The 18,252-nt window shown below is 35.1% G+C and overlaps 1 protein-coding gene across 23 annotated transcripts in view; it reads left to right on the top strand.

Annotated features, from left to right (window-relative positions):
• Positions 1-18,252, top strand: part of CACNA2D3 (calcium voltage-gated channel auxiliary subunit alpha2delta 3) — a 531,247-nt gene that overhangs the window by 465,607 nt on the left and 47,388 nt on the right. For all 23 annotated transcript variants that reach the window (XR_007158072.2, XR_007158070.2, XR_007158069.2 and 20 more), the window contains one exon: positions 17,845-17,906. Coding sequence is in view for 20 of the 23 variants with exons in the window: in XM_013188465.3 (XP_013043919.1) it covers positions 17,845-17,906 (62 nt within the window). In the remaining 3 variants the exon portion in view is untranslated. The remainder of the gene's footprint in view (positions 1-17,844; positions 17,907-18,252) is intronic.

Raw genomic sequence — 18,252 nt, 5'->3', positions numbered from 1 at the left:
CCAAATTCTTTTAGGTGCTTTTGAGAAGGTCAAATAAAGCTCATTTTCTGGAACAAAATGATGGAAGGTATCATGTACAAGTGAAGGTTGAAAGGGACATCTGGAGATCATCTGCTCCAAACTGCTGTTGAAAGCAAAGCCTTACATGAGATTATCCAGGGCCCTGTCAAGCTGAAACTTGGGTATTTCCAGCAAGGGAGCTCCAAAGGAGTTCTCATGTCTGCTACCTTCTACCAGATTTAGTCTTCTCTCTAACTTCCAGGTCAGCCTTTTGTCTCTGACCATGTCCCTGTCTCACCTGCCTGCCTCGTCTTTTGTATATACATATCTATATGTATATATATATCCCATTGTATCCCATTGTATCTGTATCCCATTTTATATGTATATATATCCCATTAGATCTGTTAACCCTCCCTTTCAGTCCTTTTGTCCTTTGGGTCTCCTCTCTCAACCTGCTGTCCAGCCCTCTTCAGTGGACATCTTTAATCCTCTTTTCTTGGCCTGGGAGAAGAGATGCAGTGTGCTACAATAGTTGTTTAGGAAGCATGTTCTAAAGGAAACTGTGTACAGAGCTCTAACTATTATTATTGCATGCTTTGCTGATTTGTTTCTGAAATCAGTCAACGTATCCAAAGGAACAGTGAATATTGTTGGGCAGTGCCAGAGAATGGAGAAGAAGAGACATTGTGTAAAGTAAATGTGACTGTTCTTCTCGAAGATACTAGAATATTGCTGCAAATGACAGACCATATTGTCCTTGACTCTCATGGGGAATGACACGTCATCCTGAAACAGGATGAAAGAAGACCGTAGTTTAGCATAGAGGTTAAAGCAAAGCACTTCTCTACTCTTGGTTGCACAATACATTTATCTTATTACATATATCATTTATTTCCCTTCCCAACCCATGTATGTGCACATACATACAAATACATAAACAAGCCTATCCTAAGTAGTACCAGTGAATCATTTTAGTAAAGACAGAGCTAAATGTAAAAAGGGTGATTATAAAATACCATAATCCTTAGAAATTGTAGCCTTTGTAGCTGCAGGTGTTCTGCTTTGTTCTTTAAAAGAACAAATTTACCTTAGGTACCTGTTGCTACAGATGACACTCCCCTGTCCTTGTAATAACCCATTCCTTGTAATAATGGTAACCCTTTTCATGACTTTTGGTTATATTACAGGAGGTGCTAGGTATTCTGCTTTTGTTTTCTGGTATGGTAATACTTTTTCACACTTCTAAATTCTCCTTGGAATCTAAAAGTTTATTTTAGCTCATGAATTTGAAGATGGTTTTTTGTTTGGTTGGTTTTGTTTTGCTTTGTTTTGAACTAGTTGTTGCTTTTTAACTCATGTTTGCTGACCAGGTAGGCTTGCAAGCTCCCGCAGCACTTTGTGTAATCTAATGGAAGCCGTAAAGAACATCTCTAATGTCTCTCTTATTTTAGGTAAGCCTGTACTGCTATAATTGTATTATTTTTAGCACTCATAATATTAAAGAGATGTTCGTAGGACAAGGTCACAGAAAGTTGAGCACTGTGGGAGGTTCAGTTCCAACAATAATGCAGAGGTTGTTTTATGTACTCTGAATTGTGGTGTAAGAAGTCATTACTCTTTTTTTTTAAATCTTCATGCCAGTTCAGATTTGGAAACATACGATTAAATCTGTCAATTTGCTTTTAATGTAGATGTGGCTATTTTTTCCTTATATCGAGAACTCTGAATACACATATTTTGTAAACAGAATTTTCCCTAACCTATAATCCATGTTCTATTCCCATTTATTAGTAATAATACTTTGGTTATGACAGAGAAGTCTGATGTGGGGAAAATTATAGTTGTGACACAGGTAGAGATTTGCCAGAAACAGAACAACCATGAAATCTACTCTGCTTCTGGCCTTTTGAAGAACCAGTAGGATTCTTTTCAGTTGTCTGATGTGGTGCAGCAACTGTGTTATTGTGACTGCTTAAATTAACTTGTGCCCTGTTGTAACAAGATACGTTTCCCATTGCAAATGGCAAGACAGCCCAGTCAACTACTGTCCTAGCCTGCCTACTGGTGGGGGCAATTCAGTGTTTGCTTTGCCAACATATACTTTGTTACAGTAGTTATTGCTTTCTGTTTGAAAGGAGTAGTGTGTAGAAAAAAATAATCTCTTTTACACTAAAGAAAAACTAAAGAACTATGTGAATTAGACTCTAGCAGAAAAGAGACAAATAAATATAACAAATAGTTACAATCTAAAACATTTTGACTACATTGAGTATCAAGCCCAGGCAGACATGATTAAATGGAAGGAAAGAAAAAAAAACCTGCTAAAACCACAACAGACGATTTCTGTACATTCTCTCTATTAGACTTGCTTTCCTGCTGCTTTTGGGTGGGAAGGTATTAAAGCTGCAACACTTACAGGGAAATGGTATGAGCTTTTGCCTTTCTAATGTATGTCTTCAGATTAGTAAAACAGCTAAACTCTTGCTGAAAACCACAAAGGAAACTATGGGCAATGCAAACTCTTCTTCATTTTGGGTCTGTATTTGTTAGTTAACTATCATATGCCTTTGTTGTTAAATGTTTTTCTTTCTACAAAGGCAGTCTTTGCACTGAAACTGTTTAGGACCCTCACAACTTGTGCCTGTCAAGGAACTAGATATTCAAAAGCAGAAAAAAAATTAGAAGAAGGGATTGGAAGCTATTCTTGTCTGCCTTCCACCCGAGAAGTATAAGCCTGTGGACCAAACCAAATTAGGCTTGAGGAACACTGAGGAACCTTAAAAAGCTGGGAATAATTTCCAGAAGGTGTCTGTGTGTCTGCGTAGATTTATTCAGACATCTTAGTGGTTAGGGAGAGTAAGGGGAGAGTAATAACAACCAGAGGTTATTGACATCAAATCTTAGTTATCACAAAGGTAAGGAGGCATCATTTATATCCAAAGGTTGCTCATGCCTCTCTTTAGCCGTCATTATGAATTGTCTGTTAGTAACTCTTTAAGGTATGAACCAGTATTTTCTAATTACAGAAATGAGGAAACCAGCAGGAAGTTGTGATTTTTGTATTTTGGATCACTGACTGAGGGAAGAGCCCCATTTTCTTCTCTTTTCAGTGACTTGTTTTGCCTTACTTAGATACATCTGGTACTTGCTTATAAAATGCGTAATTAATCTATGGAACACATTGCTGGAAGTTATCCTTGGGCCAAAAATTAGTAGGATGCATATATAATCTGGAGCCATAGTTACCTCATGAGACAAAAAATAATAATTTAGAAGGGATATAAACTTCCACTCTTAAGGGCTTTAATCAACCACTAATGACACAAGTTATGGAGAAAAACCTTTCCCCAAACCTTTCCCCCTGGGCAATTTTTTTCCACCATAATTATTATTTATTGGAAATTTTACACCTTCCTCTGACACCTCTTGTTGGGGCCAGTGTATGAGATACAATAGTGGACTAGATGCGTGGGAGCACACTGCATTCCAGGTGCACATTTACAGTGGGGGAAGGAAGCTGGGTAGCTCGGGGGGACTTAGTCTGCTATTTGCAACAAACTGAAAGCCAGCGAGATGTTTGCTACAGCGTCAGTTGGTATCATTGGGGCTGCCTAGGTGAGCATCTTCTCAGTTTAGGCCAGAACTGCATTCATCCCCAAAGTGTTCTGGTTTTGACTGGAAAACTCTTATTAATATCCAGCTCTTTGCAGATAATCTGGAGACAGCTGTTTGGGTCAATCCTTTGTCTGCAGATTTTTTTTCAGTTTTTTAATTCTCTAATATGATGTGAGACTTTCAATCCAGTAAAAAGAATAGTCAGCAATTTGTTGTGATATTATAACTCTAATATAATTAGTTAGAAGCCAGCTTGGCTTGTACTCCTTTACCCATAACTAAATGAGCAGTATATGAATGTGGGAAGGGGTTACCTGGAAAATGCTCAAGCACCAGCCGTGTAGTAGGTATGCAGGTAGGTAGAAAGTAGAAAGTTTATTACAAGGGGTGCAAGGCCTTCAGAATGAGAAGTGCAAGGAAGAGAGATGTGAAGTTACTTTACCTTAATTACAAGCCAGATAAAGTTGTGGCTAGAGGCAGATTGTATGTATCAGCAGGGTATTTGTTCCGTCACTAATAGAATTGGTATGTGTGGGGCCGTTCAGGTATTTCCTGATGAATGGTAACTGCCTGTAGTACATGCTGAACATCTTTGTATGTATAAGTAAAGTGTACATGATTAGGCTTCATTAAAGAATTCATTTTGCTTTAACTGTAAGTAGAAACCTGCATTGTTTGACATAAGGTAACAGAAATGAAAGGAATAAAACCAGGACCTAGAAAAATACATGTAAGAATAAGGATGAGTGTACATGTTGTTTTGTCTAAACACCTTAGATCCTTTTTATCCTCTTAAACATGTTGAAATTGAGGTAATTTTCACTATAGTTCTGAATAGTTTATTCATTCTACACTGAAGGCAAAGTTATTTTCTAAGCTTTTCCTTAGTATTTTCATTTTCTTATTTTTATGTTTAGAAAGAATTACTCTTCATGGTCATATCTCACCCTGGGCTCAAACTTAGGAACAAAACATAAATTTCCTGTACATTCTGAATGGTCAATTTATTGAAAGAGTTGGAAGGATTTTTCTTGAGCAACTTCCTCTAAAAAGATTTTGAAATATTCTCAGTGTATGAAGAAATATAGTAAAAGGCAGTAGATGTTACTCTTTCTTAAGCTGCTGCTCACCATTGATGCTATGAAGTAGAACTCATACTTTATTAATTTCTTTCATGCTATTATGGCAAGATAGTAGTAGTTCACTAAAATTCACTGATTAAAGTTGGGAATGCCCATATTTACAAAAACAAACAAACAAAAACTAGCAGGCTTCTGGGTATGACGGATGAATAGAAATTGTAACATCAGTGTTCATTGTCAATGGGACTAATTCATAGGAAGAGTAAGAATATAGGAAACACTTTCCATATGACTCCAGTGAACAGGAATGAGCCAGATACATATACTTGCTGCTGATGTTCTTCATTTTAATAATAGATATATTTTATAAAGCAGTGCATAGCTGCTTTTCTTGTTTCCCCACTCTCTCTGGATATCCATATTATTCTGACTGCTCTAACTGCTATAGGAGCAGCACCAGAGGTCTTCTGTATACTACAAGATCCTAGGGATCACATGACATACTGTTATCCTCTTTATTTCTTTTTTTTCCTTTTTTGTTTTTAGCATCAAAGCAGATTTTAAATACTGTGTGTTTTAAAGTTCCTTTTCCCACAGAATGTTTTGAAGAAGTGACAGAGTAAGCCAGGTGTAAAGATACATTTCTTACCCTTCAAGTTTATTCAGTTGTGCTGTTTCCAGACATGATAAATTCTGGGCAACTTAGTATAAAGTATAATGATGTTTCTGTTCAGAATTTATAAAATTCTGAACCACTGAGAGGTTCTCTTTTCAAAGAAAAAAAGCAAGGAAAGAGAAAAATAAGTCTTCTTACAGAGTGCGTTTTATTAATAAGAATTACAATGCCGGAAAATCTGGTATAGATTAGCAAAGAACAGTAACAACAGGAACAGTGTATCCAAATGCAACTTGTTGGATAATTAAATTCCTTTAATAGGTACTGAAATTTAAACCTCTTGATCCCTCTGACGTAAGCAGAACTCTTAAAAGCCATGGAACTTGATTCTAAAAGTATAATGTGGGAGAGAAATATTGGGGTGATGATTAAGGATTTCAGATACCCTGGGAGGATATTTATGCAGGAGTAAAACAATATACATTTAAATAAAGTGAAAACAAAACAACAACACCAAACAACAAACCAAACCAAGAAAAAAAAAAAGTAGCTATGAAATATAAAAAGAAGCTGTAATAAAAGCCTTTTTATAGAGGTGTGCAGTGTATACCAGCAGTAATGAATCTACTTCATTGGGATAATCTAATGTCAAGTAAAGGAAAGTAAAGATTGAAATCTTTAAGGAAAATTGCTTTTTCACTGTTCTTACTCTTTTTAACTTATTCATGATCATCTTGTCTGCTTTAGTTTGCTGTTTTTATCCTCAGAATCACAAAAGGGTCTCATTCTGGGCACTCTCTGGTTTCTTTTCTCATTACTAGAATATAGCGTATACAACAGTGGTTCCAATTTATAAATTATCTACAGTGTACAATATTTGCCATTTCTTAACGTATTAAAAATGAAAATCCTTTCATGAGATTTAATTATTAGAAGGATCGTACCAAATGGAAAATGCTGTAGTAAGATTGGCATAAATGATGAAGTCCTGACAGTCACAATACTGAGCCATGTCTAGGTGTGTTTTATTATTTTATTATTTTCTGTACAAACCAAAATTATCAGCAAGCTTGTAACTGTAGTCTCTACTTCACTATCCCTTAAGATGCTGAGGATGAACTTTCTGGGTTAAGCACCTGCATTAGTTGGTAGGATAACAATTTTATAATGGCAATTGGAAAGCCCATGGGCAAGTATAAAGAAAAAATATTGTATAAAAGTAGGTTATTACACCTGAAGCTGAGGAAAGATTTAAATGTTATTCTCATCTTTTTGTCTTCAGTGTTTGTGTTTGACTTCTATTTCATGACCACTGAGTAAAGCTATAAGTATGCAGGTAGTACATACTATCATTAATGCAATCCAGTACCCTCTTTTATATCCAAAGGCACTCGTATTTTAATACCATTTAAAATAGGACATGATCTCAAAAGTTCCCATCCTAGTTGAGCTTTGTCTGTCCAAACAGCTATAGCTGTCTTGGTCAAAAAGTGTGTATTCTGATCTTCCTTTATTTGCTTTCATTCTGTTTTGCGGGATGTTATTTTTGAACATAATGGTAGGGCTGACCTCATGTTTTGGCTGAGACTTTTTATCCATTTCCCTTTTCAAAATGACAGTACATTGCTTGGTGTCCATTTTCTCTCCATCTCTGTTTCAGCAGAGTTAGAATAGATAAGTTCAAAGAACGGTATGACTGGCTTCTCTGTTTCTGAAAGTACTTATTGGGAGAAAGTCGCCCACTGTTTTTAGAAGTTGAAGAAGTTATTTATCATATGCCTAGTTTAGAGAACTAATCATTTCCATACCTCTGTTTTTTGGTGTTAGTAAGATCTTAAATAGGTTTTCATTACTCCTACAAGCTGTCTTTCTCTAAACTCTCTAGGAAGAAGAAAAAAGCAGAGGGCTCTCTTTCTTTGTAATTGGTAGTTCTTGACAACTTCGGGATATAATGTTCCAAACATAGCTCTTAAGTGAAAATTTGTATTTTGTGAAACTGAAAGTGCTGTAGTGTGGAATAGAGGTTTTTCAAATCCTGCCATATTTTTCTCACCCAGAAATGCTTCATGCAAGTTGTTATACCTGTTTCCAGATCACACCCTAATGTGCAACGTATGATTATAATACTTAACTTTTACTGCTTTCGTTCATAAAATCACTTTTGATAGAACGTGAAGTGCTCTTCCTCCCAGTTTACTAACAAGGAATGGAGAGCTGAAAGGTAGGGTGAGTTGCGCAAGGTTGCACAACAGGTAAACAGCAGAGCAAGGAACAGAGCCGGTATTCAAACTCCGTTTCAGTGCTGAAGCCACTGGACCACCCAGACGTCATAGGCATGTGTTCTCTGATGGAAGTTTATCAGAAATTCAGATGTTATAGGATAATGTCTTTAAGTATGAAGATTGTAAAACAAGACCAACACTGTCATTTAATAAAAGAGATTATTTTATAAATATAAGACCAGTTAGCACATTTTAAGTGTGATAAGCAAAGGCAATGATGATGTTTCCTGTTTTTCAGAGATTAAGATGGGTTCACTGATGGAGGGTTTCCCATGCTAAAAACTACTGCTCTAAATGTTTCTTCTGGTAATGTAATTAGGAAATATTGGCCCCAGTAAATGTAACTTAAACAAAACATGTTGTCCTCATCAAACTTTTTCAAGTTGTTAAACAGGCATAGCCTTGTCTAGAAAGAAAACAGGCGCATATAGAGTTTCCATGGAAACTTAGTTAAAATGCTGATTTGTGGAAATAATCATAATCAGTACCATAATCTAATCTGATTTAATTAAATGAAAAAGAATCTTAGTTATGAAGTCAGCACAGTATGAGTATCTCTACACATACAGAAATCATAGTCTTCCACCCTTACAGATGCTTTCTAACTGCACTTAAAAGCAGGGAATAAAGCAGGAAAATCTGTGGGGGACCCTCTCTTTTTCTGTTATGGTCAGTTTTTATCATTTTTTATGTAAAAGTCAAGATGCAAATATAAAATAAATCTATGTAAGCATACTTCATTGATGGTGTTAATAGCTTACTGCATCTCTAATTTGTGTTAGGTTGTGGTTTTTTTAATGAAACGAAGAGAGCCTTTAATGAAAGAGTAGGGCAAATCGGCTCTGTACTATGAAAAAAATCGAGATAATCTTTGTTTCCCTTATAGACACACTGTGAAAGGTTTAATAATTCTGAAAAAGATTCTTGTATCCTTGTTTGTAAAATAGCAGTAAATTGCAAAGTTGATTGATTTGACCCTTTTAGAAAATTAAATATGTTTTTAGTAAATTGTAGTAACATTTTCAAGAGGGTCTCTGTCATTTATAAATGCCTCTGTCATGTACAAGTGCCTACTTTTTGCAAAATGGTATTTCAAAGTTATTTTATTGCCTGGTAGTATTGAAATGAGTACAATAGGGACTTCAGAAGAACCCCCTAACATTTACCGATTGCAATATGAGATGAGAGCTTCTGGAAATCCCATCGGTATCCCAGCCGTTAGTATGTGCCTTAACAACTATAGAAATTTGGCCTCTGCCAGGCTGACTTTCTAAGTCAATAAGATGTTAACCTCTATACAACAACATCATTTCTGTAAATTCTTACCAAAAGTCTTTTCTGAATTGATATTTGAAGACATTTTCTATTGTTATCATAGGCTGAGCATCCCTTAACTCTCACATATTTCAATGAGCGCTAGCAGTGCTCGACACCTTTTAGGCATAAGCCCCAATTGAATTTGCACCTAACTTGCAACTTAGTTGACAGAAAAGTTAATTTGTATGATAAATCTTTAGTTTAATGAAATGTCAAATACAACTACCCTTCAGCAAAACTTCCCCATTTATTTCAAAGCTATTCCATTAGAAAGGATTACAGCTGGTATCTATGGTATCAATTTACCTTAAGAAAAAAAGAATAAATAAAAATTATTCTTCTAAAAGATACTTTACAGCTGTATTGAAAGCTAAATCCTACTAATCATTAGGATATAAATCATAATATACTACTCGTTGAAGCATCTGGATAATGGGTTATGTAATGTAAATCTGGCATGTTTGCCCTGTTATTGTGGAAGGCACGTCAGCACTTATACTATTTCCAGTAGTTAATAACTCACATAGAGTTACTAAGTTCATGGATGGTCATAACCTGGGACACTGATCTCAGGCAATGATGATGTTTTAGTAATAAATTTTAGAAATCTCTAAATGCCTTTTAATTTTATCCGTTTCAACATTTTTGATAAATTGTCTTTCTTGTTGTTTTCTGGGAGTATCCTTTCAAAAAATTTATGAACTTATGTATTTGGCCATATATAAGAATACATTGTTCTTTGTATTTTGCAACATCAAGGAGTTGCAAAATGCTTCACTTGTCTAATGAAGCAAGTAAGTTCTTGGTTGATTTTCAGTAATATGAAGATCTCTCTCAATTCATGAATATTCAGAAGATCAGACCTAAGCAGACTTTTGTGCTGAAGGGTCTGTAGGCTTGTGTAGCAATTCTGAAGATGTTAACTTGTTCTTTTTCCTGAAATCAGATAAGTAGACAAGTAGAAGGCTGTTATACTATCCCTGGTATAACAGGTCAGTACCTGACCTGTTGGTGGCACTATTTTCCAGTTTACACACCTAAAGAAAACAGAAGGTAAACTACTTTCTCCAATATAGTTAATTCCTAAAAGAAATAATTGATATATCTTGACAGAGTTTCAAACAGTGGTAATAAAGTATCAAATAAGTATAATATAAATAATAAAGTTAACTAAATGTGAAAATGTTCTGATATGGTGAATGTTAATCCATCGTTTTAGAAACTGACTAGCTTTTCAAGTGAGATGTTTATAAGTAATATACTGAGAATAAAAAAGCTACTAATATATCTTGAAAGGTAATATTTCTCTTCTTTAACGCATATAAATTAGGAGAATATGAAAAAGAAGAATGCTTGTGTTTCAGTATACTGGAAAATCTTTCAGTGCTATTAATCAGACTTTTCTTTCCTGACATGGTTTAAACTTTTAGTTCTGGATATTCCAGGAATGCTAGTTTATAGCTCAAATACGAAATTCTATTTTTGTTGAACAAATAGTCATCTGTTTTCTTTTCTACGCAGCACTTAAAAAACTTTTTATACCAAAAAAAAAAAAAAAGATAAACAAAGCTCATCTTGCAGCTAATACTGTTCAAGGAAATCTATAGTGTCTGTATCTTTTGACATTACTGCACCTTAAAATTGTTTAGTAAAGACATGGGAGAGATGCAAATCCACAAGCACTATTTTTCTTTATATTTGCAAATACAGAATACCTAATACAACAACTTCCAATATATTACTTGACCTCAGATAACATTACTTATATTTTTAGTAATTCAAAGTAATTTGGTAATCATGGTATAGAGCAATTTGTAGAGAATATCACTATTGTTATTATAAAGCAGTCATTAAGATATCCAAAACTTTTTTCCCAAATGATGTAATTTTGACAAAATTATCGTGTTTTCTCACCCAGTGTACTAAGTCTGTTTGACTAGTAATATTTCATATATTCACTGAATTCATGTGCATTCAAGTATCTATGGTGATAACTGGGTAGAGCAAGTAGTCAGTAGTCAGTGTGTTCTGCAGGTAGGAGGATTTGAATTATGAAGTCTCTTTCTCCTCTTCATGCCAAACTTTTGCCATGTTTGGTAGTAGAAGATCCATGTCTTGGCTTCTAGGTCAATGGTAGGCTAGAAGCCATTGAACTGACATGGGGGAAACTGGACAGAGACCTCATAGGTTCATTTTGCAGTGGAAACATCCACAAAATCTTCAATCCAAAAAAATTTGTGTCTAGTAGTAGGATACCTTGTAGCCATTCTTCTATTTTAGGATCCTGGTTTGGGAGGGATAAATCTCTTCGTAAATAAGAATAGAAGTTTTTCCCATTTCTGGAAAAAAGAAAATGCTATCAAGGTTTGAACACATATTTTTGTTAAAGTGGAAGCCAAGAGCCTGACATCTCCTAAGAGAATCTGGTCACAGCCTCCAAGAGTTCAGATAAGGATCCTAATTTCTGGATGTTTGTCTGAACTCTGAGTTTCTTGAGGTTCATTAATTGCAAACTTGAAACCACAGCCTGTTGGCTGAGATGTGAAAGAAATACTAGCCAAGCCACTCTAACTAGTAAGATTAGAACCTCAGCTGCAAGAAGTAAAGCTTTTTCTTCTGAGAACTTGGCATGGTATGGACCCTCCCTTAAGATTTATAAATGTGCTTACAAATATATACTGTTCTTACTTTTTTGTTTCAGTCATGGGATATACTTTAATACTGCCAAAAATGAGCAAGCAAGCCCTGTAAAACTAAGCAATAGTTAAGGAGTTATTAAAATACCAACACTGCTTCATTCTTTTAGTGATAATGTGGGCAGATTTGTCTCACATGCTCTCTGTACCATCAAAATTCAGAAAGTTGTCACACTACTGGCTTGCAGAGAAGACACTGGAAAAAAAGGTGAAGGTTCACAGGAGCTCCTTGTAAAAACTCTGCCACCAGCAGCTTTCCTGCTTTTGATGGTGCTTGCCTTCTCTTTGCATGCTACTGAAGCATTCCTGAGGCTAATAAAAATATTACTCAACCCACTTTTTTTTTTGTTTGGCTATTGCAATGAAGCAGGTGTCAGTAGGTGACAGGTATATTCTAAAAATCACAGGGAGAATACTCCAGACACCAGATAGGGTTTAACCATGCCCCACCTCACCCCCTTCAAATTGTACAGTCTAAACCCCTATTTTATACCATCAATGTACTCCTTGTGCTTCTCAGGAACAAGGTATGTATCTTTCCAGCAAAGTGCACTTAGTGTAATTTTGTATGCCGAGTAGTTACCTCCCTCCAGGCTTATGGAATATTTTTTTATTGGAAAAAATTACAAATGGATTTCCTAGGAACTCCCCTGAGCTGTAGACTTGGTACCCAGAGTTTATCACGGGGTAAAAGATTAGAATTTTGTGGGAGCCCTTTGTTACAGTGTTGGCAGCACATCAGCTACTATCCTCTAAAGTTTGAAATATGGCATAACTGTCTGAATGATAATTTACAGATAACCTGTTTTCTTCCAAGCTCCTCAGTGAAGCCTCCTGAAAAGGCAATAGACTTTCAGTTAACAGCATCTATATATTTTTTTTAATGTTTTCACTCAATTTATATCCTTTTTGTGTTTTCTTCTGCTCCTGCTGCTACTTCATTAGTCCTCCATAAGGAAGATATGTGTCAGGGAGTCAACGGGAGTCTGGTTTATGATGATGTTCACAGACTGCCCTCCGCAGTTCAGTTTTTCAGGGATTGGCTGCAAACCAAGCCCTTCAGTTTTCCCTGGTGGTTTGAGTTTGGATGAACTTCGGCCTCCCAGCAATCGTCATCCTGCTCCCCTTTCAGCTTGGCCTCAGATCAAGTTCCCAGTATCTCCTCCCTTTCTGCTTAAACTTGACCTCCAGGAAATACCAGTTGCCACTGACTTCCCTGTATCTTGGGAGTTTCCACCCAGACACCTGCTTCCACCACCAATCCTAAACATCATCTGGGAGAAAGTAGTAGGTTTAAGGTCAGTGAATAAAGAGGGAGAGCATCTACTTTCCCTTGTCCATTTAAGAATTCACATATTTACATGTTGCGTCCCAATACACCTGATGAAGAAAGTGTTCTGTGTGTTAGCTAGGATCTTATGACATGTTATGAAAACTATTGTCTTGCATAACAAAGCTCTGACACTGATATATACTTACATAGTATGTATAAATTTGTGTGTAGTCATCCCACTTATTTGAAGATAAAAAGATAAAGGTAAAATACCAGTAACAACACAAGACTTTTTTTCAAATATTTTTAGAATCCAAAACAAATCAAACCTTGAGATTATTTGTATTTTACATTGTACCTAGGTTAGTAAGAGACTTGTATTTGGGGAAATCAATCTGTAAATTTTAATGAGACACAGTAGCTCAAATTTAGTTAAAAACAACAAAAAAAAAAGGTATGTGCACATTTACATGGATTTTAAAAATAAAATTATTTAGGGGTATCTAAATATTCAGTACACACACATGAAAAATCTATTATTTTTGTTGGTTTGCTTGTCAAAAACTTTTCATTTTCAGCCCAACAGAGATTGACAGCATCTCTTCAGCTACGAAAAGTTATTGGCTGTCATTTTTTGATTGAGGAAAAAAATATTCTTATGCCATTTATCAGTGAAAACCAAGTGTCAGTACAGTATGAAAAATTCAGGGCAATAAAACAATGAGGAAATTCTCTATACTATTGTCTTGTGCTCTTTCAATCTGGTATACATTTATGAAGTATTTTAAAGCCATGTTTTGTACTGTTCTCTGAATTTCTTTTTTAGTATGGACTTTTCAGATGATATACTAATTCAGTGCTAAAGGTTTGTTAGGGTGATTACATTTGCATAATAAGTGAGAAGGCTTATCCAGAGAGAGTTTCACACTGTGATTCATAGCTATTTATAACATTGACGCAATCTGGTGAGTTCACTCATGGAATGGCATTAGTACCAGGCACTACCTGAAACTCCCCGCAATATGGGGTTAAGCATGAAGGTATCATTTTGGAGAAACTACCAGAAAAGTAGTAAAGCACATTAGAAATCTTCACTAAGTTTTATGTATATTAAAAATCAAAACCAAAAAACAACAACAAAACCACAACAACCAACAATGACAAAAAAAAAAACCACTCCATCCTGATTTAAAAAAAAAAATAGTTTGTGAATAATATTAGTGTCTTAGCCAAATACATAAATGATATTTAGTTTTCCATGGGTAGGAACTGTTCTTCACTATAAGAAAAATAGAAGAAAGTACACAATTACTTAATATTTTGCACGATCTTTTTGCTAATTATATTCTTTTATCATGGGATACTTAGTTAATTACTGGGATGGCTGGCATCACCGCCAAGTATTAAGGTTGTCCAGTGCTTCCAGTTATAAGCTTCTGTCTTCAGTGTATTAAAGCTTAGCCAGACTTAAACTATTTAGGCTGAAATTTTCTTTGTTGGATGTCTGACATTCCTAAGCATAACACTAATATTTTTTTCATGTTAAAAGAAAATTCTGGGCATCTTCTGTTTGAAGAGAGAGAGTGAAGAAAATGGACTGGTTTGAGAAGAGGAAGGTATGGGTAGAATCAAAAACATCGCTGAGGTCAGGAAGGAAACTGAATGAAGTGTGAAGTTTGGAAGGGTGAAACTGGATTTTACTGTGCAAGTAAACTGAAACTGGGATTAGAAGCTGTCTAGGAAGTATACATTCAATAAGTGCTAATTCATATTTTCTTTTATGTATCCCACTGTGATGAAACAATGACTATTACTGGGAATATAGCTATGTTAGATGATACTGGACCATAATTATTTTACTATATACTGCTATACTCTGAATAGCTTTGATTTATTAGCTAAGACTTGTTTGTATTGAGTTAAAAGAAAATCTGTTATCTTTTTAATTACACTACCTATCACATGTTTTATACTGTAGCCGTTACATATATTGTGTAAGTATTTTGAAGGGCATCACCTTTGGAGGTGAGAATCTTCCAGGAATCTGTAATAGAGGTACTTTTTGGCAGTTATAATGTTTATTGCTCAGTATTATGTTTTGGAGTGTAAAATTTAACATCTCATTTTTTGGCTAAGCTAAAACCAAAGAGAGAGATATTTTGAACTGAAACAAAGATTTAGACTATAAACAAAAGAAGTGTAATTGATTTTTTTAAGTAGCTAAGGATTTGCTGGATTATTTCCCAGTTATTAGATGTTTTAACATTAGCAACAAGTAATAGGAGTAGTCAAAAAGGAGAGAATCTTAGGGAGTGTCAGATTAATGCCCAAAGGCAATAGAGGTAAAAAAAAAAAAAATAATCCTGCTTCAATTCTGTCTCCAAGATTTCTTATTTTGAAGACAAATCTCACTTAAAATAATTCCATAGGATGGAAATAGGATGTTGAGCATCTTTAATATATGAGAAATTATTTTAGGTTAGCTACACTCTACTTTCTGTGGAAAAAGGGAACAGAGACTTAAAGATATTTCTCTAACTGTGCTGATCTAGTGCTTTTATACAGTGTTAAATTCTATAGGTATTCTACAGAATGGAAATGCTTTTAGGTTTTACTACTTCTTCCTTCAGTCTGTATTTGGAATCCCTATCCCAGGTTTATAGGGAGACTCGTCTCCTCTCTTTCCTGAAATAAATCAGTCTGATCTATTTTCTTCTCTTATTTTCAGTAGGAGTTGGTACTTTTTACTTAGAGCATAAGTGCTCTTATAATTCTGTGCACAGAACAGAAGTCATTTGTTGAGGAAGATTTTCTTATCTTTCTGTCCATTTGCTTAACCGTGGAGATCTTGAAATGAACACAAGCAATTCTGATCTATTCTGAGAAGTTATTTTCTTTCATTCAGATTTGCCTTTATGCTAAACAGCCCTGAGCTCTGTAGAAGCTGAGCACTTCTGAATAATTTTATCCTTACAGCATCCCACAGAAACAGTGAAATATTACCCTGAGCCATGGAATAGCTGCATAAGGAACTGGATTATTTAACAAAAGTTATCACTGAGCCAAGAATTTAACTGTAATTCTCAGCCACCTGGTATTTCATGGGATATGCGCTACAGAATACTGGTCACTATATCAAGCAGAGGAAAGAAGGCTCAGGGAGTTAATGTCTGCTATCCATAAGCAGTGTTAAAATTATTCAGTGGAGTTGTCTAAGTAAATTTGCTAGTATTGTTGACACAAATATTTGGATTTGCAATATTCATTTGAAATGGCACATTTTGTAGTACAGAAAATAGGTACATGAAGAAGGAGCCGTAATGTCCCTCCAGCAGCTGCCATTAGTTGGTCTCCTGTGTACCTCCAGCTCTAGCCCATTCTCCTCAGTGACAGTACAAAGGAAAGGCAGCAGTGAAGACAAAAACATTTCTCCTCATCTCGGAATGCTCATTTTTCCTGGCTGAAGAAGAGTAGTTTGTATCCCTTAGCCCTTTTCGTTGAACCAAGCCTACAAATGTTGAAGGAAATTTAAATACATATTCTGTGTAAAGATCAACTATAGCTTTTTTTTTTTTTTTTTTAACAAGTGTGGATACTATCTTGATACCATGCTGAACAATACCTATTCCTCTAACCCTCTTACCTTGAACAATACCTATTCCTCTAACCCTCTTACCTTGATGGTAGCTGTTACTTCCAAGAGACTAAACAAGGAATTAGTGACGTGGTGGTTTGTAATTTTGAAGTTTGTCTTCTTGTTGTTGTTGTTATTTTTTAAATTAACATGTTGCCAAGTCATAAAACAAGGATTTAAATATAAAGTAACTTGGAGCACCAGTATTTCATTCTGAAGTTCTGAAAGCTGAAGGACTAGAGATTGCTCAGAAGAATGTGTTGGCTCTAAAAACTTCTGAAGTGTATTTGAATAGTTCTTAAAGCATGCTAATATATATAGCCTGCGATGGCTACAATGTTCTTGAAAAGCGCAGGGACTTAATTTTTTAAAAATAAATACAAGGTTTTCAAAAGTCTGTTATGGGAAATATGTATTCTGTTCCATATTATACTTAAATGTTGCCATTATAACATTGTATGACCTTGACCAGAGTAGACTAAAGTCTAAGATGCATTGCTGTTTTACCCCATTAAATGATACTGTGCCTCATAGATTAGTGGTAGAGCTCCTCTAAATGAGGTAGAGAAATAAACTGAGTCATTTTTGAAAACGTAAGGGAGATGGTAACTGGTAATGTCCAGCCCTTCAGTTTCTACAAATCTAGACTAGTCTTGAAATCATGAGCAATCGTTTGAGTGGGAGCAGGCTCAGTTTTCATCCCTGATCATTTATTTCCCATTGCAGTCTGTCTAAGAAGCCTTCAAATTCATAGAGCTAAAACTAGGAAAACAAAACTGCAGCTGCTTTTACCCTCTCATCTGCATGAAGAGGGATGCTCTTATGTTTTGTAGAAATTTCATTTTTTTTAAAGATTTTATGTTAGAAAAAGGCTTCTTATCTTCATCTTACTTCATGGATGAAATGACCCAGTAACAAATGATCACTTGAAATGTTGATCAATATTCTCCCGTTGCTTCAGCAAACGTTCGTGGGATTCAGCACAAAATACATAATGTATGTTCCTACAGCTGTTATATTGCTGTCAGTAAAATATGAATTTGAGATAGTTTTTAACATATATATGTCCAGGTTGTGCTTCTGCTGCTTAATATGGAGACATATGCAATCTGAATAATGGTTGCTCTGCTTATTATAATAGCAATATCTTCATATTTAAGCAAACTATAATTGATTTAAAATGTGACTATGTGGTCTCCAATTTAATTATTTGTGTCTTTTTATTGCAAGACTAGCTTTCTCTCTTTATTATAGGACTATTTCTCCTTCTGATTTATTTTAAATAAATGTATTATAACATATTGGTTTTATTTCTGTATTTCCCAGCTGTAGGTATCCAGATGAAACTTGAATTTTTCCAGCGGAAATTTTGGACTGCAAGCAGACAGGTATGTTTTAAATCGAAATTTTTCTTGCTATTGAATCCATAGCACCTCTCTAACTGTGCAATTGATTAGCTTTTTTTTTTTTTCCACAAAACTCGGCATCTATAGTCTTTAATAAACTATACCTAAATTTTTAGTATATAGAATTTGTGTTCATTGAAGAGGCAATCATACATTTTCTAATTATTAGGAGATTTCATCCCTATTTTGAGAACAGATTAGAACCATACTATTTCAGAGAATGATTCCTAAAATGCTGGTCCTACCCTACCCCACGGGAAAATCACGTATTCTTGTTGACAAATGGTCTAAAGCTGCTTACACAAAGGAGATGAAAGTGTTTATAGCA

Source organism: Anser cygnoides, chromosome 10 (assembly GCF_040182565.1).
Source record: "Anser cygnoides isolate HZ-2024a breed goose chromosome 10, Taihu_goose_T2T_genome, whole genome shotgun sequence".
Lineage (NCBI taxonomy): Eukaryota > Metazoa > Chordata > Aves > Anseriformes > Anatidae > Anser > Anser cygnoides.
Note: the sequence above shows the minus strand (reverse complement) of the source record. Positions and strands in the feature narration are given on the sequence as shown.